The sequence below is a fragment of the Penicilliopsis zonata genome, assembly GCF_001890105.1.
Source record: "Penicilliopsis zonata CBS 506.65 unplaced genomic scaffold ASPZOscaffold_8, whole genome shotgun sequence".
Taxonomy (NCBI): Eukaryota; Fungi; Ascomycota; class Eurotiomycetes; order Eurotiales; family Aspergillaceae; genus Penicilliopsis; species Penicilliopsis zonata.
The window spans coordinates 281,988-302,112 of NW_019208918.1; the positions used below are offsets into that span (position 1 = coordinate 281,988).

At 49.2% G+C, this 20,125-nt stretch overlaps 8 protein-coding genes across 8 annotated transcripts; 4 read left to right on the forward strand and 4 right to left on the reverse strand.

The window, feature by feature from the left end:
* Positions 1-9: 9 nt before the first annotated feature.
* On the reverse strand, positions 10-691 carry ASPZODRAFT_133004 (hypothetical protein). Its single transcript, XM_022723163.1, has 3 exons — positions 537-691; positions 259-467; positions 10-197 (listed from the first exon to the last, which is right to left on the reverse strand). The coding sequence occupies exons 1-3, from the start codon at positions 655-657 to the stop codon at positions 117-119; spliced, it is 411 nt and encodes a 136-aa protein (XP_022580553.1). The 5' UTR covers positions 658-691; the 3' UTR covers positions 10-116.
* Positions 692-1,381: 690 nt separating this feature from the next.
* On the reverse strand, positions 1,382-2,061 carry ASPZODRAFT_152278 (hypothetical protein; the record flags this gene model as incomplete). Its single annotated transcript, XM_022725836.1, has 3 exons — positions 1,382-1,636; positions 1,720-1,838; positions 1,920-2,061. 3 exons carry the CDS (start codon positions 2,059-2,061, stop codon positions 1,382-1,384), a joined length of 516 nt encoding a protein of 171 aa, XP_022580554.1.
* A 1,996-nt stretch (positions 2,062-4,057) lies between these two features.
* On the forward strand, positions 4,058-6,787 carry ASPZODRAFT_133006 (hypothetical protein). The gene is made up of 8 exons (XM_022723164.1): positions 4,058-4,138; positions 4,212-4,254; positions 4,328-4,431; positions 4,507-4,836; positions 4,905-5,345; positions 5,403-5,662; positions 5,735-6,268; positions 6,335-6,787. Exons 1-8 carry the CDS (start codon positions 4,119-4,121, stop codon positions 6,520-6,522), a joined length of 1,920 nt encoding a protein of 639 aa, XP_022580555.1. The 5' UTR covers positions 4,058-4,118; the 3' UTR covers positions 6,523-6,787.
* Positions 6,788-7,471: 684 nt separating this feature from the next.
* On the forward strand, positions 7,472-9,902 carry ASPZODRAFT_152280 (hypothetical protein; the record flags this gene model as incomplete). Its single annotated transcript, XM_022725837.1, has 2 exons — positions 7,472-9,185; positions 9,244-9,902. The coding sequence occupies 2 exons, from the start codon at positions 7,472-7,474 to the stop codon at positions 9,900-9,902; spliced, it is 2,373 nt and encodes a 790-aa protein (XP_022580556.1).
* Positions 9,903-10,824: 922 nt separating this feature from the next.
* Positions 10,825-14,538, forward strand: ASPZODRAFT_2040225 (hypothetical protein). The gene is made up of 4 exons (XM_022727592.1): positions 10,825-12,974; positions 13,043-13,266; positions 13,331-13,583; positions 13,659-14,538. The coding sequence occupies exons 1-4, from the start codon at positions 11,094-11,096 to the stop codon at positions 14,088-14,090; spliced, it is 2,790 nt and encodes a 929-aa protein (XP_022580557.1). The 5' UTR covers positions 10,825-11,093; the 3' UTR covers positions 14,091-14,538.
* Positions 14,227-15,911, reverse strand: ASPZODRAFT_67019 (hypothetical protein; the record flags this gene model as incomplete). The annotated part of the gene is made up of 6 exons (XM_022729419.1): positions 14,227-14,424; positions 14,494-14,943; positions 15,001-15,305; positions 15,378-15,565; positions 15,620-15,713; positions 15,773-15,911. 6 exons carry the CDS (start codon positions 15,909-15,911, stop codon positions 14,227-14,229), a joined length of 1,374 nt encoding a protein of 457 aa, XP_022580558.1.
* Positions 15,912-16,389: 478 nt separating this feature from the next.
* ASPZODRAFT_133013 (hypothetical protein) lies at positions 16,390-17,189 on the reverse strand. The gene has a single exon (XM_022723166.1). It carries the CDS (start codon positions 16,786-16,788, stop codon positions 16,540-16,542), a length of 249 nt encoding a protein of 82 aa, XP_022580559.1. The 5' UTR covers positions 16,789-17,189; the 3' UTR covers positions 16,390-16,539.
* Positions 17,190-17,560: 371 nt separating this feature from the next.
* ASPZODRAFT_67618 (hypothetical protein) lies at positions 17,561-20,076 on the forward strand (the record flags this gene model as incomplete). Its single annotated transcript, XM_022729476.1, has 11 exons — positions 17,561-17,691; positions 17,783-17,810; positions 17,883-18,121; positions 18,213-18,360; positions 18,419-18,509; positions 18,557-18,586; positions 18,645-18,711; positions 18,761-19,370; positions 19,434-19,522; positions 19,584-19,806; positions 19,870-20,076. 11 exons carry the CDS (start codon positions 17,561-17,563, stop codon positions 20,074-20,076), a joined length of 1,863 nt encoding a protein of 620 aa, XP_022580560.1.
* Between the last annotated feature and the right edge of the window lie 49 nt (positions 20,077-20,125).

The window sequence follows — 20,125 nt, forward strand, 5'->3', positions numbered from 1 at the left end:
GGAGAGAAAAGTGCCGAGTTACATATTATTCTCTCATCCGAGACTCGTTTCCGTATAACCATTATTCGTTTAAAACATGTGTTTTTCACTCATGGAGCCCCGAAGATATTTTCTGCTCACTCCGGCATGTGCTTGAAAGGATGCGCGAGGCTCTCCTGGCAGAAGGGAAGCTTGCTGACCGTCCAGATCTCGGTATCCTATAAAGACAATGTCAGAACAGTCTTCCTGTATACCAGCGTGAAAGGGGGAAGAACCCACCGGCTTCAAGGTCTTCTTGATCTCCGTGTCCAGAGTTCCGGCCTTCAGGGCGATAATTTCCGGTGCAGCATCCGGGTCGTGAGCAATGGGCGAGCCACACACGGAGCAGAAGACCCGGTGAACGGCCTTGCCCGAGCTGCCTGTACCCGCCCAGCTCTTGGTGGGACCGTTGATAGTCAGTTTATCCTTGGGCACAACCGCAACGAGAGCTATCGAGCTGGTTGTTAGTAACAATGTTCCCTTAAAACCAAATGAGTAGTTTCACAGGGAGAACGCACAGTAGGTGGAGCCACTCTGGCGCTGGCAATCGTCGCAGTGGTCATAGCCCACCAGCAACGGCTTTTCGACGTCAGCCGAATAGGTGACAGCCTTGCAAAGACAATGTCCGGTCAGAGGCATGTTGTGTTTGGTGGGGGGGGGGCAATAATATCGGTGTTTGAGAAGTTGGCGCTCAAGGTGCTCACTACAATTGAGGACCCTAGGAGAAAGGAGACGGGTATTTAAGCATTTCCAGAGCCACAGTCATCATGATAAAGCACTTTATTTTGCTCGGTGATGCTCCGCTATCCAGTATCCATTATCCAGTATTTGTCACTGCGGGGAGGGGCGATCGATGAGGGGTCTGACAGGTCGCCGAGGGAGAGCCTGTTGCGTCACTATTTGCGCTCCATTAATCTGAAGGAACGTGCGCTACTGCAGGGCTTACGATTTGTAATTGCTCTGCATAATCGCCAGTGGGTACTGCTTATGGAGGGCATTTGGAATCATTCTGATGAGATTGATCTGGTTCCCTGCAGCTTGCAGCTAGCTGGACACCTGAAATAAGATCTAGGAATTAGCTGATGCAGAGCAGAGCTGATTAGTACCTATACTTGCAGATGCCAGGAATATTCGATAGTAGCAAATTGGATTTGCTAATTGTGTTGTGATGAGAGAGCTGTCCTGTCTACCTAGGTGGGGGAAAACACAACGCTATTTTCAAGCTCTCGGCCTGGTCTTTCAGGCATCCGTACCTATATCACCACCACCTCTACCACGCTTACGACCTCACCACCTCACCGATTTCTCTTATAAAATCCCTCGTCTTGCATTTTCCGCCTTATCTGCTGCACTCTGATAAAAGTCAGTATGTAAGGTTGAGGGATCTCCATGGGATGGGACGCCTCACCTGCATCTGCGCCGCCAGCCCTCCCCTCGGATTCTGACCCCCATACACCTTCGACTCTGCGCTCTGGGCATCTCTCGCATCGTCCTTGGTCACAAAGGCGGATGCTGTAGACGGCTCTGGCGGAAGCCCTAGGAACTCATTCCGATTCGCGATCGACCGCACTTGAGCAGATACCGATCCCGCACCTGGAGGTTTATTGAAGGCACGCCCCTGGTTTCAAAAAAAAAAAGTCAGGAGTTTGATGGGGAGTAGATACTCCCCAGACAGAAGCGAAAGGCTAGCCAGTTCCATACCTCTGTTGCTTGGATCTCTCTCGCGTCCTCCTGCGTGATATGGCTCTGCGGCTTGCGCGTCAACTCGTCGAACTTGGTGTCAAAGTTCATCTGCCTCATCGCCAGACTCTGTGCCGTTGCTAAAGAAAACAAACTCAAAAAATTAAAAGGTTATCTATCCATTCTGATGTCTGGCTCTTGCTTGCGGCTTTTCTACAAACCTGCTGGTCCGCCCCTTATTGGCCCGGAGCCTGTGAGCTCGCTTTCTGCCTGTGCGATGACAGAGACATCCTCTGCCGTGATGCGCTGCCCTGCCTCTGCGGCTCGTTTGAGCTCTGATACAGACGGGAGATCGAAGCTCATCGTGGTTGCTTTTCTTTATATTCATGGACCAGGTTTCTCGTAGATTCAGAAGGAACGGTGGTATATATTTATAGCTATATGTCATGAAGGCGGGTGATGTCAGGATGAAAACATCCAGATCAAAATCTAGCCAGAACGTGGCAACAATGGCAATTAAAACTTCGATTTCCAGACAGATTCGGACGCTATGAAAACTGGTCGTGCATTGAAAATTCCGCCTCAAATTGTAAATTTCTTCATTGTACCGTATTTTTGCTATATCCAGCACAATTCGGCGTTTCTCATTGTCGTTGCAGACCATGTCCTTGTCGAGGATGCGTAGATACACAGATATCACGTACTGGTCATATCACATGAAAACTGAGGGTAAATATGAAGCTCTCCCTTCACCTGTACATCCCCAGCGTGTATCGTTGACAGAGCGCCAAGAACGATAGAAGCTCGCAGACGAGATTGCGCCCTTGGTTGCTGGCATATCGTGTGACATTTGCGACTACCTCGGCTTCAGCTTCTGAGGAGTGTCTCGGATGGATGCATGCCTGATATGAGGCAAACGTGCAGATGGTCCCTTGTTCACCTATCTCTTAGGACAATGGTGTAGCCAAGTTCCAGTCTTAACCGTGTAATTGCAACCATGTCCGGAAGTACAATGAGCTTGGCTGCTCGTAAAGGTGACAGCCACGAGAGGGGTGTCAGGCATTCTGTGTGACACTGGATATTTCGGGGGCTGCCGAGGTCAAACGATCACAGTATAGCACCGTCGAACGCGTGAAGAGGTATGAGGTCTGTTGTTGGCAACAACATGCTGTCATAGGTAATAAGCGTTGCTGGAAAGTCAGTATCAAAGTGATAGCCCTCGCCAAGGTTTGAGCATAGTCCAGGGAATACTGACCGACGACCTCTGGCATCAGCGGGGGGTGGATATAAGCATGAAGCGGTGAGAGACAAGGTACCTATCTAATATTCAACGGTAGCGACATCAGATCAAGCAGGATGTAGTAAAAAACAGCATCAAAATCGCGTCCCAGAAATGCGCTGCCACCGACTCTTATATCCTGATCCGATTCACAGTCTCCTGGGTCACTCCGGTGGCGAGATGCTTATAATAAGACAGGAAATTCCTCCTCTCAATAGCGACAAAGCCGGTTCCGGTCAAATATCCAGTCCCAAAACCTCCAGAATTCACCGGCCTGTCCTTGTCACTTTTCGCAGACGCCGGTGGAAAGCCGGTTCCGGGGACATTCTCTCACCAGTTCAGGACCAGATGAGCTCCGGTACAGGAAAATGCACCGAAGTGGGCTGATGCCATGGCCTTTTAGATAAAGAAGGAAGGAAGCCTTCGCCGGGTGAAGACGAAGGGTGAAGACGAAGAAGACGAAGAGGTGTAGTTGAAGAGCCATGGCTTGTTGAACAACATAGCCTGACTCTACGTAGGTACTCACTTTCTGATCTGTAGCTCAGGTCCAGATCTGAAGGCCGGACTGATGGTGAGGGTGTCATCCGCTCGCTGCTGGACATTTTGAGTCCATATCGTACGTCTTTTTGGCATCAAAACTCGTCGAGAAAAAAGCCGACAAAACAGAGAGATTCACGCTTCAAATAGGATATATTAAGACAAAGAATATATTCCTTCTATGGCCATATTAGTAGAATAATAATGATCCCTCACAGCAGGCCTGAAAAACCTCAGGCATCCCTAACACCAGTTGTAATCGAGACAGTCCAATTTGTATAAATATTTTCCCACACACAAAGCCGCGTCTTTGTTGCCTCCTAAAAAATCTTTCCTCTTACCATCTCCTAGGTGCTGTTCTTTCCTTATAACCTTTATTTCTCCCTCTAACCTGGTGGTTCAGAAGCCAGTTGTTGATCAGGTAAGGTTGTCCACACGTCAGACGTTCAAAATCTGACGGAGATTAGGGCGTCGCTATCTCCGCGAAAGCCTGTCGCGCGCCGAGGGGTGTCGCGCCGGTCGAAACGGCCATTTTGACTGAGAGAAAACTCGAGCTTTTGTGATTTTTTGCCTGTGACGGCAGAGCAGAAGCTCGCTAGTCCACATGGAGGAATCTCCGCAGCCGTAAGTTGGCTGTCACGTCACAGTGCGCTGCTTCCTCAGCTTCCTCACTGACATGCGTCCAAATGGCTCGTAGAAAACGGGTCAAGACGGCCTGCACGGGCTGCCGCCAGCAGAAGGTACGTGGCTCTCATTTTTGTTCCATACCGTAACCGCCACAAGGTGGACTGACCCTGTTTTTGGTTTGAGCAGGCTAGATGCGACTCCCACGAGCGGCCTGGAAGATGCTCGCGCTGCGAGAAGCTGGATGTGGACTGTGTCATCTCAGAGCCATTCAAGAGAGAGCATAAACGCCAGTAGGTGATATCTATCTAGTTTATTGTTCAGAGCTCTATCGTAGAAGTGGTGATTGCTAAGTAGCTTTCACACAGGCGCTTGAAAGAACTTGAACAGGAGACCGACGAGCTCAAGCGGAAACTGCAGTTGCAGCCTGCCACTGCTCAGCCGGCCCCGATTTCAATGCCGACTGCTGCCGCAGCCGAAGAGAAACCGAATTTACGTTCCCCGCCCGAGTCACACCTGTCGTCGGATTCGCCATATGTCTCGACGGACTTGCCGCGTGTCGGAATACAGACCCCCCTGGCAAGTATCGAAGGGGGGGCTTCTGATGAGCCGGCTGGACGCCTTGCCGACTTGACTGTCTCCAGATCTCTGAACGGGATCACCCTGACAGCGACAGAAATCGATGAGATCTTCGATCAGTAGGTTCTTCTCTTGTTTTTGCTTTTTACCCTTTGGAAGAATGGGCTGTGACTTACATTCTGGCGAGATATTTTCAAAACTACGCGTGCTTCTTGCCTCTCCTGGACCCCGAGACCACCCCAAATGCGTACTATACACAATGCCCCCTGCTCTTCTGGGCCATCATTGGGGTCGCATGCAGAACTTATCCCCAGAATCCAACCTTGATGAGTGCTCTTGCTCCCAAGGTCATCGAGCTGGGACTGGTTGCTGGATTGTCTTCTGCCTCGCCTCTGCACATCATCCCCGCCCTCGTCTTAATTGTGACCTGGCCGTTCCCAAAGAACAACGCCAAGCCAGAACCCAACTTTCTTCTTAGTGGGATGTTGTTGCATATCGCTATGGCAAATGGCATGCATATTCCTATGGCCAGTCATGAATTTTCAAAAAATAAGATTCAACAGTACTCCGCGGCCGACATCGCTCGTCGGGCAGAGCTATGGGCTCACTGCCTCATTGTCTACCAGCGGTGAGTCCATTTTATTTTTTTTCCAATCTTTTCGGTTTGCCTCTAATCAATCTATAGAACTTGCTTGATCAAGGGCCAGCCTCCTCGTAGCTCTCTTCATCTAGGACAGGAAACCGGTTACACCAATGTTCTGCTTCAGCAGCTCCCTCCAGCTCTGGCCTTCAGACTTAGATGCTATGAAACCGTCAGCCGCTGCTGTATTGCAGTGACAGAAAATGGATTGCGTTCAATGACCATTGAGCAGGAGCGGTCTTTGGATGTCATTCTGCGCGGTTTCGAGGCAGAAATCGTCGACCTTGAAGCCGAAGCTCCAAACCGTAAGTTGTCAATGTCCTGACTGGTCTCCTTCCCCGTTTTCGAATACCTAGCTTACTTACATATCCTATCAGGCAATGATAAGATCATTGCTCTCTCGTGCCGTATGTTCATTTTGGTTTTTCACTTTTTCAAAAACAACACCTTGCGCTCGAGCGAGTGTCTGATTCGCGTCGCGTCGATGGCTTGCGCTGTCATTGAACACGTTGATGAGCTGGGCAAAGACTTCGGCTTAATGGTCGCTACTCCCTGCCACATGTTTTATGGAGTCATGTTTGCATCGATTTCGCTTATTCGCATCTTCAAGTCATCTGGCGTCAATGATATCGATGTTGAGCGTGCCAGAATCTGCTACTTTGCCAGCATCAACATTGTTAGGAAGATGGTCGTCGAAAACAACGACACGCCGAGCAAGGCAGTCTCCATCCTCCAGCAGCTCTGGAACAGCAGCAAGGCCTTCCGCAAATCGGACGGTAGTGAATTCGTGAACCTGCGCCTCCGCAGCCGCATGGCCTTGAGCCCTATCGTCGATGCTACCTGGTGGTGGCGTGATGAATTCGAATCAACCTACCGCACTATGCTCCCAGCCGAAAGCACTAATACAGAAGGTACTCTCTCCTTTTCTCCTACCTATTGTATCTGACACTTTACTCACATCTACTTCGCATGATTAGTTCCAGCCATTGGCGATGCTATCGGCGGCGACCTCTCTACTCGTTCTGCAGAGAGACAGGAGCCATTCTTTATTGATGAAGAACTTCTTTCCGAGCTTGAATGGGCACTTTCAGGCGACCAGCTCTTGCTTTCGGCCTCGCAGACATTTGATCCTCTTGCCTGGCCATCTGCCGGAAACCAATTCTAAATTGACATGATACCCGGGACTGGTCGAGTGGCGTTTAGACGGAGCGTATGTTGTCATCGATAGGATTTGGCGGTGTTTTAGGCCCTTTTTCGGCTCTTCTTGTTCACCCGGTGCAGGAACTTCCAAGGATATGTAGCATATCATGTTTTCATTCAGGGGCACTGTATTTTCCACCATGGTTCTAGGGTTGGTTGATGACTAGGAATACAAATGACTCCTCGGTAATAGAAAATCGTGCGAAAGATAGGAATACTATTCTACTCATTCTATCTTTTTCCATCCATCACTAGCACGAAATCATAGTGAAGAAATTATATCTATCAGAGTCTGAACCGAAATATCGAAGGGCTTCGATCAGGAATGAATTTTGCCTAATGGACTGACTGCATACCTAAGTAGTTCCACTTAATGATCTATTGAGACTACAGGATTATATATATGGATTGGCCTATCTTGAACTTGTGTCATGGGAGTGAAGGCCATATCATCAAGATTTATTTCCTCAAAGTATCCTTGATATTTTATAGTAAATTTAGCCATACAGAGATACTCTTTGTATCCTATATAATATTAGATCTTGCCGGAAATCAGAAGATTCCCATTTGCTCTTATATAGTCACTAACTGCCTCGGGTAGAGGGCATTCACTCCGAGGATTAACCTCAAATGTCCAAAAACCGAGTAGCAACGCGACAAGTGAGAGTGAAACCGAAGGATAATCAAGTTCGCAGATAGGGGAGAGGTTTGTCTCTCCTGATAACCAGGCGAGTTTGAACGTTCTGATACTCTCACTTCTGATGTCCGCTTTCTCTCTCGCCTTGCTAGATTAGGAAGGTTCCCATCCCACAACAACTTTTCGTCTTCCCTCCTCTTGGTCCCTTTGACAATTCATCCACCTCCCCTGAATTCCATCCTCGCTTATCCTTGGCATCTCTCAGCAAGCTGTCAAGATGTCGGAGAAGCTGACTGAGCCTGAGATTGCCGTGACCAGCGGTGCTTTGATGGGCGAAGAAGCTGCTCCAGACTCTGCTATCACTCACCTCAAGCACCTGAAGGAGCAGCACCACTGGGACCCAAACCTGCCTGACGACGTGATCGATGAAATCGACGACGCTCTTCACCATACTGCTGGCAACGATGTGGTCGCCACTGCCAATGACCTGATGAGCGACTCTCCCTACCCTGAAGTCCGCGCTGCCGTCCCTAACTACGATGAGGGCGGTCATACAAACACTATTCGCGCTTGGGTCATCGGCCTCGTCTTTGCCACCCTCGGGTCTGGTCTGAATATGTTGTTCTCTTTACGCCAGCCCTGGATCTCCCTTCCCTCTTTCGTTGCTCAGGTTGCCGCCTACCCCGTGGGCGTTTTCTGGGCTGCGGTGATGCCCAATAGAGAATTCCAACTGTTTGGGGTCAAATGGAATCTCAACCCCGGTCCTTTCAGCAAGAAAGAACACACTCTGATTGTCATCATGGCCAACGCTACATTCGCTGGTGGCGCCGCATACGCAACAGACGTTTTAGTGGCACAGCGTGCCTTCTACAAACAGAATTTCGGCTGGGCATTCGAGCTCCTCATGTGCATTTCGTCTCAGATGCTGGGCTTCGGTCTTGCTGGATTCTTCCACCATTTTCTGGTGACTCCTGCTGCGATGATTTGGCCTTCGACACTTATCAACTGCGCCATGTTCAGTGCCCTCCATGACCGAACTAAACCTGACCCTACCAAGGTAGCCGGCTGGACCATTGGCAAGTACCGCGTGTTTCTCTTTTGCATGATTGGGTCGTTTGTATGGTACTGGTTTCCAGGCTATATTGCACCTTTCTTAAGTGTCTTCGCCTTCGTTACCTGGATCAAGCCCCAGAATGTCATTATCAACCAGCTGTTTGGTGGCACGACTGGAATGTCCTTAATCCCGATCACTTTCGACTGGACTCGCATCTCCGGCTTCTATGTCTCCCCGCTCATGACTCCCTGGTTCGGCATCGCTAACACGATGATTGGGATGTTTTTATTCTTCTGGATCGTCGCCCCTGCTATCCACTTTTCTGGTGGCTGGTACGCCAAGTTCCTTCCCTTCAGCGACCCAAACAGTTACGACAACAGGGGCATGGAATACAACGTAACACGCATTCTCAATGCCGATTTTGAGTTCGATGAGCACAAATACAAGAGTTATTCCCCCCTTTTCCTATCTACGACTTTTGCTTTGTGCTACGGACTCTCGTTCGCTTCCGTCATCGCGGTCCTTGTCCACGTCGTCCTCTTCCATGGAAAAGAAGTCTGGGCCCGCTTCCGTAAATTCGGAAACGAGGAAGAAGATGTCCATGGTCATCTCATGTCGCGGTTCAACCCCGTTCCCATGTGGTGGTATACGGCCGTCACCTTGGTCATGACCGGCATGAGCCTCGGTGTCGTCCTCGGCTGGCCGACACACCTGTCCTGGTGGGCTTTTTTCCTGTCCCTCATTATTTCCATTGTTTGGTTCATCCCCATCGGGATTGTCGCTGCGTCTAGCAATGTTCAAATAGGACTCAATGTCATCACTGAATTCCTCGTTGGCTACTTGCAACCTGGTAAACCCATGGCCATGATGCTTTTCAAAACCTATGGATACATTACGATGAACCAAGGTCTTTCCTTCTGTTCGGATATGAAAATCGGTATAACCCCCCCCTACCTCATTCGACATGATCGATCTTTGCTTAACCTGCCCTACAGGCCACTACATGAAACTCCCCCCTCGTGTGACCTTTGCCGCCCAAATGGTCTCCTGCCTCTGGTCGTCCATCGTCCAGATATGCGTGATGAACTGGGCTCTTGGATCCATCCCCCATATTTGCGAAAAAAACCAGCCTAGTTCTTTTAGTTGTCCCAACGGCCGTGTCTTTTTCAACTCCTCGATCATCTGGGGTGTGATTGGTCCTAGCCGCATGTTCTCTGGCATCTACAGTCCGCTGTTATACTTTTACATCATCGGTCTCGTTCTTCCTGTCCTTATCTATATTGGGGCACGGATGTTTCCCAGAAGCCCAATCCGCTACCTCAACGCACCCATCATCTTTGGCGGTACCGGCAGCATCCCACCGGCCACACCGCTTAACTACCTTAGCTGGGGCATCGTCGGCTTCGTATTCAACAAGTTCATCCGAGACCGCTGGCGTGGCTGGTGGATGCAATACAACTATGTCCTGTCGGCCAGCTTGGATGTTGGTCTGATGCTGTGCAATATCTTCATGTTCCTGGCTCTTACCTTGCCTGGCATCAACTTTCCTTCCTGGTGGGGAACCAGAATCGCTGCCAACACCATGGATGCTATGGGTACTGCTATCCAGCAGCCCTTGGCGAATGGCCAGACGTTCGGGCCTTCTGAATGGTGAGCAGAAGCACAATCTGACAGCCGGCCTGTACTAGATGATAGCTTTTCTTTGCAGTTACTTTCACATTTGATGATAGATCTTTTATCTGTTTCATCTGTCTATCTTTTCCCCCTCCATTTGAAGAAGAAGAATCGGACAGTGAGGGGCAAACATGTTTTATCAGACCATTTCCTTCGGGAAATCATTATGGCAATAAATCAGCTGTATTTCCAGTATCTATCCATGAAGAGTCTTGATAAACAAAGTCCTTCCATCCAAATACTTGACAGTATATTGAATCATTCGTTTATAAAATACTAAGGCTGGAGGTAAACTTATACATGAGTCACTCCTATTCAGCTCTATACGCATTTCAGGGCTTATTTACAGTATTACTTCAGCGGATTTAGCGCAATGACTCCTGGAGGAGGTGAAAAAATCACTCTGGGCGACTCTTTCCCCTAAGGTAACGTGATCAGAGGGCGAAGAAAGGAACGGCGTCGAGGCAACTTCATCCGCCTCCCACCTCGACACATACGTTGAGGCTCCAACATTCATCTACTAACAAGGTTATACGAGTATGGCGTCCCTGAGGAGACATTATCGTGAGAAAATATCACCGGATCACATTACAAGGAGGTAAAAACCGGGTTGTGTTGGATATTTGTATCGGAGACATCAGATGCTAACACCCCGACAGAGAGATGCAGGTACCGAGCACATTACCACCGCGGCTCAGGGCGTCGTTGCCTGGTTATCATAAACGAATCAGCGCCGGTTGCTTCAGGAGGCGAAACAGTGATGCTTTGATTGCACTGCCACACGCCTCTTGACCTGGGCGTTCAATACGATGAGACACCGCTCAGGCACATTTATTAGCAGGAGGATTGCTGACGGGTACAACTAAGGTGGACAGAAAAAGAAATACAAATACCAACCTTCAGCTGGAGGTACAGATGAAGATCATCAATCCTACCATTGGCTCAGCGCCACGTACTATCAGACGGTGCAGCCTGGGATGACCCTTGAGCCCGAGCCCAGAGTGGGGTTTCTTATCAGAGAGATATCATCTCTCGTCCAGCAAACGATCGACATTCCCTTTGAATAAACAACCCACTCCACAAGCTTAAATCGACCGGTACCATAGAATCGCGCTATTACCTCACAAGATCTAATATTCAACTGTAAGGATCCGTCCTCCTCCCGCTAGTTATGAGCGAGGGGTCACTTAGCTCGCTGTGCGGGCCATTCCTCTCTGAGCTGAACAAGCGCACATCCTTGAACCATCAAGACCATGAATTCTACGCCAACGGCACCACAAAAGAGGTCTTCCAACTCGATAAAGATAAACTGCGAGAGTTACTTGGCATGATACTACATATACCTTCGAATGATACCACATTACTACCCAGCATCGTTGAAACGACGCTAACAAACCTATGCAACATTCTCGCAACTCTGATATCAATTAAAGATCCAACAGAAGTGTTGGAGCGATTTCGTGACCTTCTCCCTGAACTCAGCACCCTTGATCCGAAGGATCGAATTAGTGATGTCGATCTCCCAATAACTTTGGAGACTGCGAAGCGTATCTTCAGCTTTACCGAGGCAGCGGCTGAGTTTGATCGGATACAGCGGAAGTTTTGCCCTGTGACTCTCAAGAAGTGGAAGCAAGTAACATATACAGGGGAGAGGAAAAGGTGCAGGCTTCCATACCTTGAAGAGAAGCAGATTGGTATGGGCTCCTTTGGCCGAGTATGGAAAGTCAAAATTGAACGGCATCAGGTGGAGTCAAACGACGGGAATGCAAATTCCCAGGCTGTCTACTATGCCCGGAAAGATTTTGAATTGATCGAGCAAGGGTTCCGGGAGGACGAAGTCCAGCGCAGGATTCGCAATCAGGTAAAGCGGCACGAGAACGTGGTGATTGCCCTGGCTAGTCTACAGTATGACAATACATACAGCTTGTTTTTCCATCTTGCATCGTGCAATCTTTGGGAATATCTCAATGAGAGCACCGTTCATGCGGATGCCCCTTCGACCTTGGCAGAACGGCGTTCTTTTTTTCTCCGAGGTGCGACGCTGGCAGGCGCATTGGCGTTTCTTCACAGTGAATTCAGAAGCACAACATTGGAAAGGCTCTCTTGCTACCATCTCGACTTGAAGCCACACAATATCCTTGTCTATGGGATCAACACCCCAGATGAAAAATGGAAGATCACCGACTTTGGGCTTTCTCGGGTCAGAGGCAGAGATATTGAGAATAACGAAGAGGTCGATCTTGCCCTTCCGCTCTTACGCCGAACACGAAAGGCCCGGCCTGCTCAAGATCCCTCCACGGTTGCCCACCATAGAGAGGGAACCTACCTTGCACCGGAATGTGCTTCATCCACCGGAAGAGTAAGCTCCGCAAGCGACATCTGGTCATTTGGCTGCATATTTAGTCTCGTTATGTCGTTTATGGACTCTGGACCGCACGGTGTGAAAGAGTTCAAACAGCTCCGTGGTAAGCAAGAAGTCGGTGACTTTTTCTATCTCATCCGGCGGGGGAAGCCTCAACTTTCACCATTTGTGGCGGACTGGTTTGAAATACTCAACACCAGGGCACGCATGAGAGGGATTCCTGGAGAAATCGAGGTTATTTCTGAGACTCTAGACTTTTTGAGAGAGGAGGTTTTGCATCCAGTGCGTGATAGCAGGGTGAATGCATTGAAGGTCGAAGACAGACTTGTAACCATCAGCCGTCTGTTCCACCACCGTCCGCCTGACACTCCGCGTCGACAATCCTTCAGGAAACGCTTCAAGCAATGGCTTGCTTCGCATCCAACAAAGGCGCCTGAGCTTCATACACTCCCTGTAGGTCGCGATGTGCTAGGAAGTATGTTCTCGCCAACGGGCAAGTTCCTACTATACTACTCACGCCACCAGATGCTAGTCTTTGTGGTAGATCAGATCAGAACTGCGAGACAAAACCATGAACGTTGTCCAGACCCCTTCGTCTTTCCAGAGATTCGGGGGCCGTGGGATTGCTTCGCTATTAGTTCCAAATATCTCGGTGCCAGTCCGAAGCCAGGGAACGCCCATCACTTCGAGGTACTATATCATAACTACCATGAATTTTCAATCCACGCTTTTGTGCATAAAATTGATTCGAGTCATAGTGCTATATATACAACCTACCTTTCCTATCTTCGGCAGACAATCGCTACGATATGGATGGGAAAAGAATCTACTATCCAAATGCCGGGTCTATCAAAAAGATAGCTATGACTTGCGACGGCAACCTTATGGCATTTGTCGTAACGCGCTCTTCCTTTGGGAGAAAATTCGACGCTGCAGTCTACCTTTTCTACACCCAGGATCTTCTTGGCGTTGGACCCGATGAGTAAGTTTTGTCTGTTCCAAGTATACTTTCCTATCCTTTGTTTAAAAGTTAACCTTGAGCCAAGGCATTCATCCCAGTCTTCAATTCGATCGGGCTCAAATGCCTCGAGTACTGCCTCGGAAGCTACCTTTGGTGGAAATAATTTCGGCTTGCAAAATGCAAATATAGGCTCAATCGAGCATATTCGATCCTTGGCCTTCTCCGGAGATGGCAGATACTTGATCTTGGTGGTTCAATCGCAGCATGGCGAATTTCTTGTCAGAGCCTGGGAAACGTATACTGGCACAACTTGCCCAGCTCTTCAGATCCCATACCCAGTATGTTGGCCCTCTCACCCGAACATAACTAATTGCCGTTGTATGATAAGTATATATGTCTAACCAAACTTACAGGGCCTATCTAATTCCGATCGTGCAACTTTCACTGGGAGCTGTGTATACAATACTGGACCAAACCTGGTTCTGTTGTTACAGTGTAAAGAACTGATCTCCCTCAACCTATGGGATCGAAATGCCCCGAGACAGAAGCTGAGCGAGGAAATGATCGCTGTGTTCATGCAAGACGACGATCGTGCTCTGATCTTTCTGGGAAACAACGGCACTGACCGCATTTTGAGGGTGTTTATGCTGCCGCATTTCGAAGACGACCACATAACCCATCCAACCGAGGTAGCAAAGACCAGGCTTTCGGCATATAAACCTTCAACGGACAGCGCCGTTCTAACTGATCGAAATGCACACGATCAGAGGGAATTGCTGATTGCCACGATCGATGGCTCTTTTGTGACTGTTTCTCTTCCAAGCACAGGACATGCTATTATGTGAGCATTGAATAGAAAGGGCCTGCGGTGCGACACAATCTAGCCGTGAGAAAACGAGTCAATGAATACAAAAAGGAGCAAAAACCTCGAGATTTTGGAATGGCCCGCATCGAAACCCCGAGGGTAAATGGCCTCGGCGATCAAACACTAAGGGCTGCCTTGTCATCCTGTCCAAATCCACCGTACAACTTCCTCCTTCTTATCCACCAATACAGCACTGCTGCCGCTGTAAGCACTGTAAGCAGAACGGAGCACACCACGAATATCCAGAATTGATGTGATACTACAAGGTTGTTATGTGAATCCTCGTTGAAAAACGGATTCATGCCGAGGACCGTCTGTTAGGAGCTCTCGTTAGCTTCCCAGCATAACTATTCACCAGCTCTCCACGGGGAAGAGATACTCACTGCCATGAATGTTGGAGGGAGGTAGATCAGGGTCGCAATTGTGATGACTCGCACAGCAGTGGAATCGTCGACAGCAGACTTGGTCAAGCTCAACATGTATTCGCTCTGCGCCTGCACAGTCCGTGCATTGATCAATGAAAGTGTGTCGATGACCAGCTGCGCAGTTCTCGCAGCCCACCCTTGCAGATAGGCCGCATTTCGACGATAGGCATCCAGATGGGTCAAGTAGTTATCCAACAACTGATCCAAGGCCTGTTTTTCCGGGGGTTCCAGGATTCTTGCTCCGAGTAAAGCATTGTTCGCTTTGCGTACCGTTTCAAACAGCTTCCCTAGTGAATGAAAGATGGTCTGAAACGACTGGCAACGATTCTCCACGAACCGGACTGACTTCAGCGTCTGGTGGTCAATCTGCAACGAGTCTTGGACGTGTACAGTCATTGTCGAGGTTGACTATAGTAATATCTCGTTACTCCCCTGGCTCCCTCATTATTTTCAGCTCATACATACCGATCTCAAAACTTTGTGCTCATAGTACGCCAGACACTCCCTCCATTGCGGGAAGACCGTCGACAGTAGGACATTGTGAAGGAGAAGAGGGTGAGCCTGGAGCTTGAGGCACTCCTGCTGCGAGGTCACGATCTGCTCCAGCCGCGTCTGGAACAGGGATTTCTTGGTTGGATGGAGAAAAACCCAGGTGGATTGCTTCGTTCTCAGATCATATCTTTGGAACACGCCAGTCTGGCGCAAAGACCAAGGGTCCTTTTCCTCGTCGTTAGGCTTGAAGAAAACGTATTTGCAAATATATGCAATTTCTGGAACAAACAAGCCACAGTCAGTCTGGATACTCTTTTTTCTACCTACATATTCTGTGCTTCTGGATTTACCGATGCTGTCTGCATTGCACTTGAACAGTGGTGCACTGCTGAAAGACTCCTCAAGAGAGACGGATTTCTCGAAGAAGCACAGGGCGATTTCGAGAAACTCGGCTGAAATGAAAGCAAATTTCATGACCTCCTCCAGCATCTCTTTTGTGATATTCAGAGGCCTCCATGAGTTTGCTTGGTCGATTGATCTTGAGGTTCAATCAACAAAAACACCTTAGCTTTGTAGATCTAGCAATTCTTACATAACTCTCGTCTTGAAACTTCTCCTCTTATTTGCCTCACTAATACTGGCGTACGATTGCAGCTCTGCTACCGTCTTGAATTCGGTGGTGGTTGCTGTGGCCAAATCAGTCTTTCTTTTGCTGTCCACCAGGTTCACTTCCTCCGTCACTCACCCTGCTGAGCGGAATCGACATCAACACAATTCACCTTAAACGACGCTCCAGTACCCTTACAGCATCTCCTCGACTCGATCCTGGTCCAGTAGTCCTCTGGATACGGCGCAAGGGAGAACGGGTCGGATAAGACGGACATTCTTTGCGCTACGTCGGACAGGCCGTCTCTAGGCGGGGTCTGGATATTATTCAACTCCATGAAGTGACAAGATGGAAGGGGTGAAAAAAGGGTAATATTCTCGAATAATTCAATCTATTTCTTGAAGTGGATATTTGTGATAATAAATACCATCTCGAAGGCGATGACAGAAAATTCTCCATTCGAATCCGCCTACGACGAGGATCGCTGTAGCCACTGCCTTCGAACCGCCCCCTTAGCCTTGCAACAAGGCGAAAAAGAAAAAAAACAAGGGAATTAAGGCCCCCTTACACGGGAGGTGGAAGCACCATTGGTTGGCTACAGACGGTCAGCGCTTCTAGCCATTCGCGTTGAGGCGTGCACACTGCACAGTCCCTTGAGATCAGATTTCCACGTCCGCAGCATCCCTAGAAGAGGAGGGGGGCGAAACGAGTCAGCCTGAAGCACAGCCTCCTCCTGCTCAGTTCGGGGTATTCAGAGAACGCCTACTCTAGTTCATCCTGGCATTCGGTTCGATCACAAAAGGTTAACGAGGGGTTCACTATAAAACGATTGGTCGAAAAGAAGAAGGGGCGGCGCAGTTACCTGTGTTACTTCCCGTGGAGCATCGAAAGACCAAGTATCGTCGTCAATCTGTGAACGTTTCAGGCCGTGCCATAGGAGAAGAAACATTGTCTTTATGGTCGCTGTGTAACGGGAAGGACTTCCTTACTCTGATATGGAAATTCAGGCCGGGGTGGTAGGGGAACAGTCGCTCCAAGAGCGCCTGGAGACGGCTCCGGTTGACATATCGCGCAGCCACGTACTGTCGTCTCGGGCTTGAGATGTCGCTGGTCGCTTGGGATGAAGAGGTGAACGTGCGGGAGATGGAGTACATGGTTCACTACCCTGTATTATGGGGATACTCAAGATAAACAACGATAGCGTGGTCAGGTCGTCTATCGCGATACGGGGAACCGTCTCTGGGTCAGAGAAGAAGAGTTACTACCCAGGCTGATCCTGCTCTAAAACCGCAGCGCCTGGTGATGGTTATACACGGGGAGAGGCTCTGCAATCATGCGAGCCCCGCAACTGGTACTTCTTTAAGTTCTCTTGGAACTGAGATATGCGATGTGATGGCGAGGGGGGGCAGCTAATGGCTGCCTTCCTGCACGTTCCGTACGGTGATACGTCCACCAGCACCGACGGTCTTGGGACAAGGCACGATTTATGCCCGAAATTGCCCGCGCCAGTCTGTCTAGCCCCTCATTCCCCGGCTCCTGTCCGTCTCAGCCTCATGCCCTCTCTCTTATCAGTGCCTAGAATAGCTAGCTAGCGCCTTTACAGGGTTAAGTATTGATTTGGACCATGAGGCTGTCAGCTTGAGTCACGAGCGCTGGGCGCTGCGATTTCTGTACGAGGCGCACCCCCGGCGGCTTCCTGATGTTGTCACAACTCTCCTAGACGTCGCACCTGTCGTCGTCGTCTTTGAATTGCTGTTTATTGATGATTCATCCCCAAAGAACTGTGGCTGTGAAAACATGGCCCCCTCGGAAGATCACCATGAAATGGAGATGCGCGACATGTTCCGTCATGTCGATTGGCTTCCCATGCAATCTCTATATGCGCGAGAAGAGCAGGATGTGCTGCAGGTACCTCAGGCACCGGCAATGGAACGAGCGAGCTCATCGCAGACCACCAGCTCGCCGAGAGAACCTGAGAGTGTCTTTATCGCCAACACACCTTCAAACGTCCAAGTGATAGACTTGAGAAATGTTGAGGAGAAAGACCGCACTGTTAAGTAAGAGAAGCCTGTGATATTTAGCCTGAACTTGCTCTACTTTACAACAAGATAGTTAGTACTAATCGCTACATCAATCATCGTCTTTTAGTCGACGCTTACGCTCGATCCATGTTTTTGTAAGTTGCTTCTTTTTGTTAAAACCTTGGGAAATTATGGCCTCTCTAATAATACCTGTCCAAAATCTATAGATGATCACTATCAGCGGTGTCCTTGGTGCCGGACTCTATGTGAACAGCGGTTCCATTCTCCGGATTGGCGGACCGTCCGCAGTCCTTATATCCTTCACGGTCCTCGGCTTGTTGGCTTGGTCGGTGATGCAGTGTCTGGGGGAGATGCTCGCCCTGTGGCCTATCTCTGGCGCGCTAATCGAGTTCGTTGGGACGTTTGTCGACGAAGATCTAGGTACCACCGTTGGAGCTGCATATTGGTGAGAAATATCTTTTGCTCGCGGCCATCGGTCTTGTCATGCCATCTTATATTTTGCCTTTGTGTATGAGTGCTAATTTTCGGATCTCCAGGTTCGCTTACTCGATCAACTTCGCTGCTCTCATCATTGCGGCTGCCGAAGAAATGAACTACTGGAACCCTGGAAAGGCTATCGAAGGAACAATCATGTTCTTTCTCATCCCTACCTTCTTAGTCCTCTTCAACAGCTTCGGGGTACATGTATGTATATGGCCGTACTACCATCTTGTGATGTCTGTCTTCTGATAATTGGTTCTAGCTGTATGGTCTTACTGAAGTGGTCGGTGGATCCCTGAAGCTGCTCGGCGTTTTGGTCGTCATTGTCTCCATGATCTTGATCAATGTTGGAGGTTTGCTGCCTTATCTATGATCATTCATCCCTGGCTAACACGGACAGTCGGATCCGGGAAGAATCTCGGTACAACATGTAAGTGATGCTTGCTGGCCACTTTCAGCCTTGTCGAGGCTAATAGTTCACTTCCCAGACTACAAACATGGTCCTATGTTTCCACATGAACGTGAAATTGCTGATAACTGGGTGACTGCGCTATTGTAAGCGAATTCTAGCCTGACGTGCCTTGTAAGGTCTGACCGGAATAAGCATTTCTTTTTCCATCGCAGCCTTTGCCTACGTCGGTGTGGAAATCACGGCCGCCACTGCCATGGAAGCGCGGATCGACCACCAGAATCAAGACGATGAACATACTGGTAGCCTTCAACAGGACCGCAAGGCCACACCCGCCGATCTAGTGTCGGTGCGTTTCTCATCTACCTGGATCAGCTTTATTGCCTGGCTCCTCTATTTTGTCTCTGGTTTTCTTTTGACCTTGAATATCCAATGGAACGATATCCGCCTTCCCCGGATAAGTTGGGCTTCAACGAAGGGCACGGCAACGGCACAGAGCACAGGCCCGTCAAACCCAGACTCTGGATTTGTCGTCAGTGCATACCTATCCAAGGTCCCAGGTCTTGCAAACATGTTTACTATTGTTTTGATGATCACCGCTCTGACAGCCGCGAATACAAATCTGTATGTTGCTTCACGGACTCTTTTCGGACTGACTCGCAAGATTGATGGCGCCCGGTGGAAGTGGCTTGGGTTTTTTGGACGTACCAACAGATACCAGGTGCCTGTGAGGGCGATGTTCATCTCTTGCTTCTTCATCTGGGTGCCCTTCCTCTATCTTTCCGAAAGTACCACTATAACCACTGTAAGGCCTTCCTTTTAAACCTTTTTCAATATCCTCCGCGCATTCTTATCTGACCTGCACCAGCTTCTGGAAATCCTATCACAGATTGGGTCTGTCAGCTGCCTCATCGTCTGGTCATGTGAATGCTGGGCCTATATCCGTTTTTATAACTGGTAGCTATGACCATTGAACCCTTGACGTATCATTAAGCGTGTTATCTAATCAAATTTATAGCATGTATCGACATCGGGATGAACTCAGGGAAAAACCACAATACCAACACGTGTGTCGGTTTCGCCGCGATGGTCCGGTCGACACTTATCCCTGGCGTTCGCATGGTCAGCCTCTCACCATGTACGCCGCCCTGTTTGGGTGTTTATTCATCCTTGTTGTGTGCAACGGCGCCGTTCTCTGGAATGGGTTCCACTACAAGGCCTTTCTAGCAGAGTACTTTGCCGTAAGTAAAAGATTCAACCTAGTTTGATGGAGGAAGAATAAAACGACTAACATGGCAAAATAGCCCCTGGCATTTCTAGCACTCTGGCTCTTTCTAAAGATCTATCGATCCGGCGGCTGGCGCTACGTCAACTGGAGGCTCGAAGATCTCTCCAATATCAACGTCGTGCAGGACAAGATCGACCGGCTAGACGACATCCGGCACCGTGCCACAGCCAGAGATACCTATCAGGAGCAGCCGGGCTGGGGAAACCTATGGGGGCTTTTTTAATCCACAAGCTATGGGTTTTGCCCGGTTCCTTTATGCCTGTATAATGAGA

Bases quoted from the DNA above. Each gene is read 5' to 3' on its own strand.
- ASPZODRAFT_133004 (XM_022723163.1), bottom strand. From the start codon at position 657: ATGCCTCTGACCGGACATTGTCTTTGCAAGGCTGTCACCTATTCGGCT. The intron at 468-536 runs GTGCGTTCTCCC...CCAGCTCGATAG, and splicing joins CCAGAGTGGCTCCACCTACT to CTCTCGTTGCGGTTGTGCCC. The intron at 198-258 runs GTGGGTTCTTCC...TTGTCTTTATAG, and splicing joins TCAAGAAGACCTTGAAGCCG to GATACCGAGATCTGGACGGT.
- ASPZODRAFT_133006 (XM_022723164.1), top strand. From the start codon at position 4,119: ATGGAGGAATCTCCGCAGCC. The intron at 5,346-5,402 runs GTGAGTCCATTT...ATCAATCTATAG, and splicing joins TGCCTCATTGTCTACCAGCG to AACTTGCTTGATCAAGGGCC. The intron at 5,663-5,734 runs GTAAGTTGTCAA...ATATCCTATCAG, and splicing joins TGAAGCCGAAGCTCCAAACC to GCAATGATAAGATCATTGCT.
- ASPZODRAFT_2040225 (XM_022727592.1), top strand. From the start codon at position 11,094: ATGAGCGAGGGGTCACTTAGCTCGCTGTGCGGGCCATTCCTCTCTGAG. The intron at 12,975-13,042 runs GTACTATATCAT...TTCGAGTCATAG, and splicing joins GGAACGCCCATCACTTCGAG to TGCTATATATACAACCTACC. The intron at 13,584-13,658 runs GTATGTTGGCCC...CCAAACTTACAG, and splicing joins CTCTTCAGATCCCATACCCA to GGCCTATCTAATTCCGATCG.
- ASPZODRAFT_133013 (XM_022723166.1), bottom strand. From the start codon at position 16,788: ATGTACTCCATCTCCCGCACGTTCACCTCTTCATCCCAAGCGACCAGC.